General features: G+C 31.9%; 1 protein-coding gene across 1 annotated transcript; it reads left to right on the top strand.

Moving 5' to 3' along the window:
• The first annotated feature begins 2,307 nt into the window (after positions 1–2,307).
• On the top strand, positions 2,308–3,606 carry LOC119667741 (juxtaposed with another zinc finger protein 1-like). Its single transcript, XM_038077052.1, has 2 exons — positions 2,308–2,574; positions 2,639–3,606. The coding sequence occupies exons 1-2, from the start codon at positions 2,382–2,384 to the stop codon at positions 3,520–3,522; spliced, it is 1,077 nt and encodes a 358-aa protein (XP_037932980.1). The 5' UTR covers positions 2,308–2,381; the 3' UTR covers positions 3,523–3,606.
• The last annotated feature ends 9,854 nt before the right edge of the window (positions 3,607–13,460 follow it).

Raw genomic sequence — 13,460 nt, 5'->3', positions numbered from 1 at the left:
CTTTAAAATATCCTACTTAATTAAGATTTCAAAAAGATTTGAACAACTTCCAACTCAGGATGTACAGGAAGATATGCTGATCTACGGTCCGTCATCAGTTAGAAAATAAATAAATGATAATGATTCTAGTATAGTTAAAGTTTAGTGTGGGGCAGGGATTATTTTTTTAATTAAGTTATTTATTTATCGGATAACAAAAATAAAATATACTTGATCATTTTTATGCAAAAGCAATTAAAATTTTTGCAAGTTTAGTAAATTATAAATCTGAGAAATCTTTCGCTGTGGAAGACTTTGCCTAAAGAACTTTACTAACGAAGATTCAGAAAGTCAACCTTTTAGATAGTTGTGGAATAATACGGTGGTTCACCGAAGTTAACGTTTTATTGTATAATAACATTACTTCGAAAAATGAATGATATTTATATTAATTGCTCGAAAATGAATTTGAAAAATTTTTTTCCTCTTTGATGTTTTAAATAGGCGGCGGCCATATTTCTACGATTGTCACAAATATAAAACGATAAAAAACGAGTGCACAATTCGTCAAAATTGACACGAGTCAACGGTACAGATTTCGAATTCGAGAGTTGTCATGCCAGAAAAAAAAGTTACAATAAAAAAATTAAAGAGAGTAATATAAATTAGCATGCTAAATATTTTGCTATTTCGCTCAAATATTTTTGCTTTTCAGTAAAATATTGACTTAAATAAATATTTGATTATTTTGAAGTTCATCAAAAATGATAACAATGGTTGTCTGATTGTGAAGGTAATGGTTCAAATTTTTAAGTAATTTTTCCGCTACTGTACTTAACTCGACAAATAAACATAAATATATGAATATGTGCCATTTTATGTAAAAAGTTTATACAAAATCTATACGGAATTAAACTAAAAATGCTAAGTAAGTATAATTACCGTAACCGTATAACGGTTATAAGTATGTATACTTATTGTCATATTATTCGTAATTATAATCCCTCTCTAAATCTTCACACTGTAAAAATTAACTCACATAACGCTTAAGTGTTTCTTAATTGTGCATTGTTAAACCGAACTTTAAGTGTTTGCACTTTCTTACTTAAAACTTGAATACTCCTAAAACAGCGAAACAAAATAAAAAAATGAATAATAGTTTTTTTTGTTTGAAATACTACTGAGTGTATTTATATAAATTATTTAATATTATATTCTTGTTAAAAATCTTTTTAAGTTCTTGTTTGGAATTATGTTCCATTATGTTCCCTTTGCTCTTAATATAACTTAATATAACTTGCACAATTACCGAATTATAGTTTTTCTGGGAAGCATTCTCTGAATCCGTGAACTTAACAAAAAGAGATTTACTATACTCGTACCGAATGGATTTTGAATGAGAAATCCAACAAAAGCCTCCCTCCTATCAAAAAGAACTTTAAAATGAGCTAAGTATGATAGTCTAAATAGACTATAACCGAAATAATGTTATGTTAATGTTTGATATACTTTAAAAAAGTGTTGGCAGCAAACAATCGATTAAGAAACAGGACTAGTTCACATTGGACATGTAGTAGCACATTTAGGTCCAATAGATTTACCATAATTTCAAATGGAACTTAAATTTTGACGTCACTCCAAAAATTCTGTATCGGTGAATTGCTAGCAGTAAAATGTCAATATGTGTTTTCATGTCTAGTTTTTATCAGTAAGCAGAGTGTTGTATGGTGTTCACACTACCGTTCGATATAGAGTTGATTTAGAAAATGTCATTTTAAATTAAAGTGTTTACACTATGAGTAGAGTAATTTAATTTGACATATCTCTGCACAAGATTTGATTTTAGTTTTAAAGTCAATATAATTCATCACGAATTAGAGCAGAATTTACACTAAAAAAAAACAATAAATATATATGAAACCTATGTCTATAGGCACCATTGAAAGCGCAATAAAAATTATTCAATTTTTTCCAGATCCAGTACATTACTTAAAAGTTAGTCACATTATACCTAATATGAATCTAAAAAGCTATTAGACATCTATTACAAAACTATAATATATGTATAAGATCTTTCTATGGTTAAAACAAATGCAAATGAGTATATGAAAGGGCGACGTAAATTTATGATTTCACAGCTCATATAATCGCCGAATCGTTTTATAATATAATTTGTTGTAAACAATTGATTAATTGATATATAATTTTCAATAAATACACATTTTCATGCATGGCAATACCTAATGTCAAATAAAAAAAAAAAATTTGCCGTCGTTTGTGTCAACTTGAACGATTTTACATTCGTTTTTCTTCGTCTGGCATTTGTCACACTCTGAACGTGTTTAGACGCACTCTCCAAAAAATTTGATTAACGTAATTATTATTAAAAAAGAATAATAATAATGGCCTTTTTCTTTGGTAATCAATGCCAATACCGCAACTGCGGACAAAAGTTTAATTCACTCGCAGCTTTAATTCAGCATGTAGAACGGTGCCATGTTTTCCTAGACGACGATGAGAAAATAAGTAATGATCAATGTCAAATGGTTCCCTTAAGCAAAGTACTTCCAAACAATATAAATGATGTTAGAATGGGTAAGATATCTTTTATACCTTAAATTTATAACAAAATCTAACCCCGTATCGGACTTCACAATAGGTCGTCCAGTTAGTCAACCTTCAGGTTCACGTCGAAACTTTAATGCTTTATCTTCATTGCAAGCTATTGTTGGTAATGGTAACCCAAACGAAACACCAGTCCACCGTTCTCGTGCTCAACATCCATCAATTTCATCTGTCCTAAATTTCAACATGAATACTCCTGAATCGTTTTTACAAGCAAGTGATTTTAATAGTTCAATTTCTTCATACAATTCCTTTGAAATGCCATCAATGTCACCCATGGAACTATTTGTAAGTCGTAGTGCTGGGCTATCCTCACCAACAGCAAGTAATCAAGACTCTGATGTTGAAACTGATACAGCATTTCTGTTTGAAAATGCTTCCAACAGTCGCATTTTCAATACTGAATCGTTATTAGTACCAGATCAAAGAGATGAACCTACTACTGACCGAAATTCTTTTGCATTGGAATTCAGTACTGAAATGCCAACTACAAGTCGCGGTATGTATTCCCAAAATCCACCAGGTGAACTTATTTCAATACCTGCTCAAGTCAACGCACTTAGAGAAATGCAAAATGAATTAGGGGCTACCACAATGACTAGATGTAACAGAAATACTCATATTGAGCAAAGTGGTTTAACTGTGGAAGAAATTATAAAGTTGTCAGTGCGATTAGCAGAACATTCAGAGGTAAAACCCTATAGCTGCCCTATAGCAGGATGTAGCAAAAGATATAAGAGTTTAAATGGACTTAAGTATCATCTAAATGCACCTCGCAAGAAGAAAAGCAAACTAGTTGAAAAAAAGGATGAGTCCGAACAATCAGGTGATTGTTTAGCACAACCAGCTCAGAATGCGGCACAACCTTCTGCGGTTGATGAATACATGGAAGAAGACATTAATGTCGTGGATCTATAAGTATTTGAAGAAAGCAAATAATGCATATCAACTCCATAAGTATTAGAACATCCTGCTTTAAATAGATTACATATAAGAACAAATAATAAGTGCAAATATATGTATTCAATATAATTCATTTTTATAATATTAATTTTATTTAAAAAATACTTTGAATAAATTTGGAATACAATTAAAGTTTGCATTATTTACAAACTAATATTGAAGACATTGCTTTGATTTACGTGGTATCTAATTTACGTTTAACTAAACACCGCTAAAGTGGTTTAAGTTGTATAATTGTAGTGGATTAGAATGAAAAATGAGGTTTTTGAAAACTTCCTGCGCGATTTTAACATATAATGAAGCACCCATATCTCGGAGCACAATTTAAAACTCTTTCTTCTGGTTATAAGGAGTTAGTTAATTTGAATGTATATGTATATAGTTCTATATAGAAATAATATTTAGGTTAGTCACTATACAAGAAAATGATTAGAATCCAATTATCTCCGAAGCCGCTTAATTAATTTGCTTATATTTATAATAACTAATCTTATGTAAAAAAGTGGAACATTATCTTTAGCATTTTTATATAGTGTCAATATTAGGACCCCACCATATAAAACATATTCAAAATCGGTTTTTCTTTAAAGTTGGAACACCTTATATACTTTGAAATACTCGTTACTCAAATATATATAGTTAATATATATAATATATAGCTCATCAGTTGCTTATCGGAAATTATCATATTATAAAATAATTTTGATATATTTAATTCGGTGTTATTTTTGATTGAAAAAGTTGAATTTATTTCATGAGAAAGCACGGTTGCACTATAAAGCTCTGTATACCACTGTTGTGATCATAACTTTATGAGAAATGACCAATTTAATAAGAAACCAATTACGTGCATTGTCGTCATGATACGCCCCGCGAAAAAAGAAAAATCAGTTTCTTATTTTGTTCTGAGACCACTCAATCCAATTATTTTAAAAGACATACTATTTGGATGGCTATTTGGCTGAAGCCAGTTTTCCTTCCATCTTGCATTGTTAGTGACCACAAATACTAAAACACAAGTTCAATCTCTTCAGGTGTGCAGACTGATTTTGGAAGATCCATATTTCACACATGGTTCCTTCTATATTGCATTCATTTCAATATTGTATGATTGATAAATGATATATGTTTTAATTTTAAAAAAATATCGAAGCCTATATTTATCACTCTCCTACGACAGGAACTATTATCTTCTTCGTCGTGATCTCGACATACTATTTATTATATGAACGATGCACAAAAATATATCAAAGCCTACAAATGCTTTATTAGTATTTAAATTTAATTAATTATTTGTTGGTTATAGCGTTGTTTAGTAACATTTTCGCCGGGCTTCATGAGTACATAATACACAATAATGCTCTAGTCTCACCAATCACAAAGCATGGTCTTCTTGCTGCGTACTTTTCGCTGGCGCCATCTCTTAATTAAACCGGAAGAAACTTATGCATTGAATAGAAATATTGTCCCCTATTCGGAAGCAACCGAATGACTCTCATCGGTATTGAAGGTTAGCTATTGAGGGCTCATAGCGCATGGAGCTGCAGGTTTTACAAAAGTTTTTCAAATTAATAGGCAAGTGAAACCTAACAGCTAGATGGTTATAATTCATACTTTCTCTAGTAAATTTTTAAAATTTATCTGTTTGACTAATTTTTCAATCCCTCTAGTAGATAGCAGGAAATACTCTAAAAAGCTTTTCACTTTCTTAATGTATTAACATTTACTTACTATAAAATTGTGTTGCTTTTTTAATTTTCATATAAGCCTAACTATCGCTGTCAAATGTTGAGATGTGATTAAACTTAATGCAACCTTTAGATCTCAACCAAGATAAGCCTTATTTCAATAATAAAAAAATCAAACAAACAATTGAATTGTGTTGCATTCTGGCTTTATAATCGGAATACAAAAAACAGAATGCAAATGTGGATGTGGATGCAATATTTGTAACGAAGTAACCGAGCGTACGTACATAATTTAAGTTACCCATAGTGCTGAGGATGAAGGAATCGTGTGGCTTGGCTTGGCTTGGGTGCAAGCTTCGTCGCTGTTAGTGTGCCATCTTCAATAAAAAAGTGATTTATCAAGTTACAATAAAACATTCTGGATTTGAATTTATCTGCAAGTTGCAGTTTCAGTATGTAAAGTTTGCAGACAGCTTCGCATACATTTGTAACGCGTGCAATTGAATGAATACAATGTCCTGTTTTTCCTTCCTCTAATCCTGTATACAACTCATGTAGCAAAATAGTCACTCGTGCACAACAGCAGTCACAACAAGAGACACATCTTTTGACAATGTTTGGTTCCTTTATTCCCTGACTGCCTGACTGCCTGCCTGCCTGCCTGCTTGCATATTTGCATTACACTGCTATCCGAACTACCATAGGGCTCCGACTTCGGCTTTAGCTCATGGTGCCATATCTGCTGCTTGCTTCCATCTTGTATATGACGTTCCACTGCAGTACACAAATCCATTTTTGCTTTTCATTTCAATCCTTTTTACTATATTTTTTTGAAGCTACACACTTCACTGTAATACGGGTTGTCTTCTTTTTAAAAAAGCAGGAATATAAAAATCAATTGAAGGAGTTAAAATGCTAACATTTCTGTATAAATAAGAAGATGTATGAGTAACATAATTTAACCATCTACGTACATATATACATTATTTATTTAAAAAGGAAAACATTAACTGATTATTAAGTTTTATAAAAAATATTGCATAGAGTGTTAGACTTTATCACAGAAGAGGGATTTTTTGAGTGCCATAAAGTGCATTGAGACATGTTATGATATCAAAATATCAATATTGATAAAAGCACTATTTAGAAGGATATGCTGAGGCCGGCAATCAGAATATTATCATAGTACACTTTTTATTCTAGAATAATATTTGTAATATGACTAAAATTATTCTTTTCATACTTTTTAGCAATTAATTTTCATTTTTTGAAACACATAACATTTTAATTGTAATTATATTCCAAATGTATTCCAAGTTTCTTATAGTAAAGAATAGAGTTCTTTTCATGTTTAAGGAAAATACATCATTGGCCATCAAAACTTATTTCCTAATCATAAAATCCTCTGAATCTGCAAAAGTCCTTCTTAGAACTGGTCACTCGTTGAACTAACAAAAAGAAAATCTTAACAAACAATCCAACTCATCACAAATGTCCACAATTTCATCACATCGCGAACAGAAACTTTTGAATAGACTAACTAACAATGAAACTTTGTGATGGTAATATAATTTTTTTTTGTTTTTGCAGTGGATGGAAGCATCGAAAGCCACCGTGTGAGACTTGAACCCACTAAACCTCCTCAGCTTTGTGACTGGGGTCACGAAAGCTGCGGTTATAAGGGGCGATGCAGTAGAGGTAACGGTCCCACTCATCGAAGTAGTGGGACAGGTATTGGGGATGGTGGTTTGAAGCGCAAGGCTAGAACGGGATCTTCTGGTAGGGCAATAGGAATAAAGATATCAGGGGGGAGATCATGGAGTAGGGTGAGGTACCTACAGGCGAATGTCAAAAGATATTCGTCAGTACGAGTGATCTTGGCATTGTCGTAAAGGACAAAACTGAAAAAGTGCTTGCCGTCAGGCTTGCGCTTATAGTTGGTGCAATTCCGAAAAAGTTTCCGCTCAAACAGGCATAGTATTTTCATTTAGACGCAAGAGATTGCAGACCAAATGGGGAAGGCGTAAAAGAGTAGGGTGCGAATAAGTTGCTTATAGCAAAGCAGCTTAATTTTGCAGCTAAGCTGGTTGTGACTTCGAAGTGCATTTTTGAGCTGAATATGTAATCATAATAGCTTTCTAGCATAATATTATATAGCGGTTTCAGAAAGATGCATTTATTTCGAATGGTGGAGAGGACTGTGGAGAGAACTAAAGTCCTTCATTCATAAAGTTTTCATTATTTTATAGTCAATCAATAAAAATTGAAATTCTTTTATCTACTATCAAACAACAAATGAGATGATTGTAGATAGCTGAGTTAAGCTATCTAAAATCTATATAAAACCTTAAATTATTAGTCAATGCTCCGCTTCGATAGAAATAAAATCAACATATATAAAGACATTACTATACGTCATCAGTTCATCAGAAGCTACACTTTTTACTGTGGTTCAAAATCATTTTCCATATCATTGAAGACATAGTTTAAAAAGTTGACAAAGTTCCAATTTTATATATATATGAAATATATCAAATTGACTCAGATCTGACCTCAGATCTGCATACCTCCTGGAGGAGCCTGTAACCATTCTGAGATTTGATAACGCGGTGTTAGTAAGTCTATCAGATTTCGCAAATAATTTTGATGGGATCAATCTTGAGGTCCCTAAGGATGTCATTCGTCCTAATGTACCAAGGAACTTTGAAAAGTCTTCTCAGAGCCTGACTTTGTGCAATTTCTAACTGGTGAATAGTAGTATTTGAAGCTTTGCTAAACGTTAGATCTTTTGAAGATCTACATTTAAGATATTCACTTTCCTTAGTCCTTAGATAATGAACTTCCATTGTGAAAAGTCTTAGTTGTGCTTGGCTATGAACTAGTTTAGTTGTGCATTTGTGGTAGAATTGTTCAGCCGTTCTTTTTTCTTTTTTCTTTTCTTCTTCTGTTTTCTTCTTTTTTTCATTTGTCTTCTTTTTTTTCTACTTTTCCTTCCTTATTTTTCTTTTTTCTTCTTCTTTGTTTTTTTCTCCTTATTTCTTTTTTTTCTCACATCTTTTTTTTCTTTTTTTTTCTTTTTATTTTTTTTTTCGTTTTTTGCATTGTTAGAGAAAGATACCCAATTTTTCAGCTGATTATCCATTAACCAGTGGTTTGTAACCACAGTCTCATATACATTTTCAAATTGGTCTATGGATCTGTTAATTTCGATTCTCGATCCATTATCGATTAACTAGTGGTCTATGAGCACCGCCACATATTTTTTCACATGGATCTAAAATCTGTTAAGTTGGAATTTCATTCTCGATAGATTATAGGCTAGAAATATTGGTTTGAAGTATTCACAGCCTATTATTGGAATTTTCCATTTTTAAATTGGAGCTCTTAGAAATTAATGATGGCTATATTTTTGAATAGCTTTCAATGAGATTAATATTTCTTCATATATTGAGGATGCTTCCGAACATTTCGTTATTAGTTCATTCGGAATTTTATGTGCAAATTATGTATAACACTCACTGTTTTTCTTAGTACTTTTATTACTAATCTATTAGGTTTTATCTAAGTTATTTAGTACTACTAGGCGCAACTAAACCAAAATACAATATTGATTGCTCATCTGATTAGAATTATCTCAATTCTTCAAATTAATCCAATTTATTGATGATTGAACAAGCAAATCTAATATGATTAATAACATATATTACGACTGTACATATATTAAACAATTAGTTGATCGTCTCATGTCCTTTACAACATAAAAAAGCAATTTTTTTGGCAAATTTTGAAAACGCTATTTAAATTCAAATAGCAACAAAAAAAAATGCCCAAAAATTGACAAAAAATCTAAAAATTATTCAGTTTTTAGTTGTTACTAATAGAATAGATTTTTTCCTTTGAACAAAAATTTTGATAGTAAGTTCTTTGATATTTGACAAAATAATTTTTGGCGTTTCAATAAAAAGATCAAAACGTATCCCATGAAAATTGATGTAACCTTTTGAAAATTGTTACATCAGTGAAAAAACATAGCAAATATTTCATCAAGTAAAATTGTGGAAAAAATGGTAAATATCACAGACATGACTTCACGTACGAATATTCCAAAAAATGTTGCTACGGAAATGGTACAAAAATGACAAACTGGCCACATATTCGCATTGGCAGCGCAACATGACCAAAATATTGATTTGAAGTTTTAGAAAAAATAAGAATTTATGAACATAAACTCGGAAAATCAGAATTTAATGGCAATGAAAATATTTCAAAATAAACAGGACACTCAGATGGCAGATACCAAAACGAATTGAGAAGTTTCATCACCTTTCACTGTACAATGAAATACATGAGACTGACTGACAGACAGACAGACGGACGTGTCTTTTATGAAATTTTCAAAAATTTTGTAAATAAAAATATTATGAAAATAGATTTATATGTGCAATATCACAGCGATATATTTCAAATTTTAAAACAGCACAAATAAAAATATATAACTAATTTAATATAAAAACAAAGACAAGCATAAGTCACAGAAAATATCACAAATCCAACAACTCTTAAGCTTAAGCTTAGACAGAAATTACTATCATTTATCACAAAGGCTTGGCAAAAAAAAAATATAATAAAAATATATGTGTTTATATAGAAACCATAAAATCAGTTGATTTCAATATAATTAATATTTGTCTGCATATGTCATAAATATAAATAATGCACATTTATAGAAATTGATTAATGATTTAGGCAAAATAGCCATTTAGTTAAGGCAAATTTCTTGCAAATCTTATATCTTTCCACAGCAGGAAAAACCAAAAAGGACATAAAAGTGTGTGCAAATATTTTGACAGAAATCACACCACATTCTTAGATCAGGAAAGAACATAGCATCGCACCGTACCGCACCGCACCATACCGCACCGCAACGCAACAAACAAATTACGGACATGAATATTGAAATACAAAAGCCGTAAGCAATCAAATTACATGTAAACAAAGGCAAAATTAGGCTCAATTTAAGGACAAACATTTGTAGATCTCACCCAGGCACCAAGCACCAAGCACCAGGCACCAAACACCAGGCACCAGGCACTATGCATCAAGAATGGTACTGGTACGTCTGTTTATCCAACTGTGTTCACAAACGCACGTGCATCCTCACTTTAATTTTGTTTGTTTATTTTTGTCCTGGCATTGATCTGCTTTTCCATATGTCTTTAAGTTAAGGAAAGGATACGCAATGGACATATTCCTCCGCATATTCCTATACAGAAACTCAAATAAACTCACACTATTGCTTCTTCTTGTTTACATTTATTAGTTTGTACGTCGGGGCGTATGATTTGCATATGACGTGGTAAGCACAAGTTTCAGTTTCTTGGTTACATTCGAAATTTGATGGTTTTATGGACCATTCTGGCGTTAATTAAAAATTTTAAATTTTACTATATTTAGACTTTTTTCATATTTAATTTTAATGGTTTAAGTTTTATAGTTTTATTTGAAATTATATCCGCTTCAACATAAATGAGTTCCAGTTCTGATTATTTATTACTAAATTATAATAAAAATTTTATTTATTAGAAAATTACATATCTATATATATAAAAATGAATGTTGTCTGTCTGTCTGTCGTCTGTCTGTACTTGATGGATTCAAAAACCATACTTCCAATCACCGTGAAAATTTGGGAAATTATTAGGTATATCCCAGGGAAGGTTTTTGCAAATTTTTATTGAAATGAGAGTTGCGGTTCTAGATTCATTTAATTAGTAATATTTTGGTAAAAATGTATTCTGTAATATAATTTCCAATATCATTTAAAACAATCTATCAATCCTCGATTATTGGATTGTGAGAAGTCAGTTTGGTTTTTACATTCGAGTTGAGTTTCGAGTAAATAAAGTGATATAGAATAATTTATTTAATTTAATTTATTAAAATCAGAGGGAAATACGTTTTATTTAACACCACAATTATGCCACTAAAGCGAAGTGCCATTGGTCGAAATACAAATCAAGCAAAAAGGAGAAGAGAGGAACGAGCTTCAGAAATAAGTGAGCAGAGAAAAACTAGGCAAGAAAGAGATCGAGTTCACACTGCTCTTGCTCGATCATTAGAAACGAGTGAGCAGAGGCAAGCAAGGCAAGAAAGAGATCGAGTTCACACTGCTCTTGCTCGATCATTAGAAACGAGTGAATGACACGAAGTTGGCCGGATCAGCTAGTATTATATAAATATCTAAAACTATAACCATAATAATATAATACTTATATTTTATTATTATTTTATTTATTATAAATTATCATTATTTTTTAAATATTTTATTTATAACAAAAATTACATATATCATTGAACTATTTATAACTATAACCACAATCCTCTTAAAAAGGGATTAAAATCAAACTTGAAAGTTTTTCTTACTTACTTATTTAGCCATAACAACCCATTATCTTGTTTCGGCCTGACGCAGCATGTCTTTCCAATCGTCTCTGCTGCGTATGTATCTTCTCCAGTCTTGTACATCAAGTCCGGTAAGTGCTTCCTCAATTTGATTACCTGAGACACGTTCTACCTCTACGCCTTCTTCCTTTAACTTCTGATTCTGACTTCTGATGAATACATTTTTCGCTAAAGCATCTTCATCTATTCTCACGACATGACCAAGACAGCGAAGCCGCTGGATGTTAATTCGTTGAATTATCGTGATAAAGCTTGAACAGCTCGTGGTTCGTTCGTATGCGGTAGTCATCGCCAACTCGTAGAAAACCAAAGGTCTTACAAAGAACTTTGCTCTCGAATACTCCCAGTGCTGCTACATCATTCTGTGATAACGTCTATGCCTCTGCACCACACAAAACCACAGGAAGGATGAGTGACTTATTGAGCATAAGTTTCATTTGTCGAGAGAGAACTCTACATCCCAAGTCGCCAGCCACTAACTCGGAGTCTGAGTGACGCACATTTGTACTAGTAATCCAAATATACTTCGTTTTTCGATAGCAACGAAGGCAGCTATAACATGACCTTCCTATGACCGATGATGTCGTTGTTCTCGACGTAAGCACATTATTTATAAATAATGTGCATTATTACGGATCAACGTCATAATGCAGAGTCGTATTAATTTTGCAGGATCCCTTATAAAACTAGCTATATAATCGATAAAAAGGTGGTCAGTGTCGATGTTATATTCGTCAGCTAAAGTTCATAACAATCTCTTAAATACAATTAAAGTAAGCAAACGCAATTTAAAATTTATTATAATAAAACTAAAACAGTAGGCCAGTTGATATATAAAATATCTTTATACCTTAATAAATATTTTTATTTTGTAAATATTTTTGTTTCAAAAAGCGATAGCAGAAAAAAATTAAAAATAATTCGAAAATGGAGCAAAACTTCAAAAAATTTTTGGCTGGTCAAAAAGCAAAAAACGAAGTAGACGAACATACTTTTGAAGAAACCAAAGCAGAATGTGGTGATAATGTGATGAAGTACTTTTCACCATTCTTCTTAGCTAATAGCAAGCAAGATAAGAGTTCAATGAAGAATACCAATGAAGACACTACTCTTAAGTCCAATATGCCTCAATTGGTTGAATCCAAGACTAATAACACTGGATTACATGGTCGTACTTATGGAACTAAGTCCACTGGAGACGCAATTTACAACAAAGTGCCTTCTGAAGTTAGTTCGGACAAAAAAAGTGTTCCTGGTGCTGTTCATGGTAACGGGATTGTTTTTAGTGAGGAAGAATTGAAGCGTAAGTTCGAAAAATGCACTCTATTAGCAATTAAACCGTTAGATAGTTGTGATGGGCTCTACTATTATTTACTAACAACTACTATACCTCTTCCCTATGGAAAATATAAACTTTGTCCGATTGAGATTCGTGCGGACAATGCTAGACCAGAGTTATCAAAGTCGAAATCATTGAACTCAAGTGTGGATGTTTCAGAATTCTTTTGTCAAATAATTGATGGAATAAAACCAATGAGTGGGGATAATACAGGTGGCTCGAACACATCGAATGAATATTCACGTCGCCGTCGTCGTCGGAGTCGTAGAAATGCTTCTTTCAGTGGTATGTATAAGTCGAAGAATCTTTTCCGTGAACGAAAACATGGAATTTAGTAACAAAATCTTTTCCGTGCAATTTGGATACAATGAATATATTTTATGGTTAAATCGATGGAACTGAAT

Source organism: Teleopsis dalmanni, chromosome 1 (assembly GCF_002237135.1).
Source record: "Teleopsis dalmanni isolate 2A chromosome 1, ASM223713v2, whole genome shotgun sequence".
Classification (NCBI taxonomy): domain Eukaryota; kingdom Metazoa; phylum Arthropoda; class Insecta; order Diptera; family Diopsidae; genus Teleopsis; species Teleopsis dalmanni.
Note: the sequence above shows the minus strand (reverse complement) of the source record. Positions and strands in the feature narration are given on the sequence as shown.

What these genes read in the sequence shown, in the direction of transcription:
- LOC119667741 (XM_038077052.1), top strand. Translation starts at nt 2,382, where the DNA reads ATGGCCTTTTTCTTTGGTAATCAATGCCAATACCGCAACTGCGGACAA. An exon ending in TATAAATGATGTTAGAATGG is followed by an intron (nt 2,575 to 2,638) that starts GTAAGATATCTT and finishes ACTTCACAATAG; the next exon opens with GTCGTCCAGTTAGTCAACCT.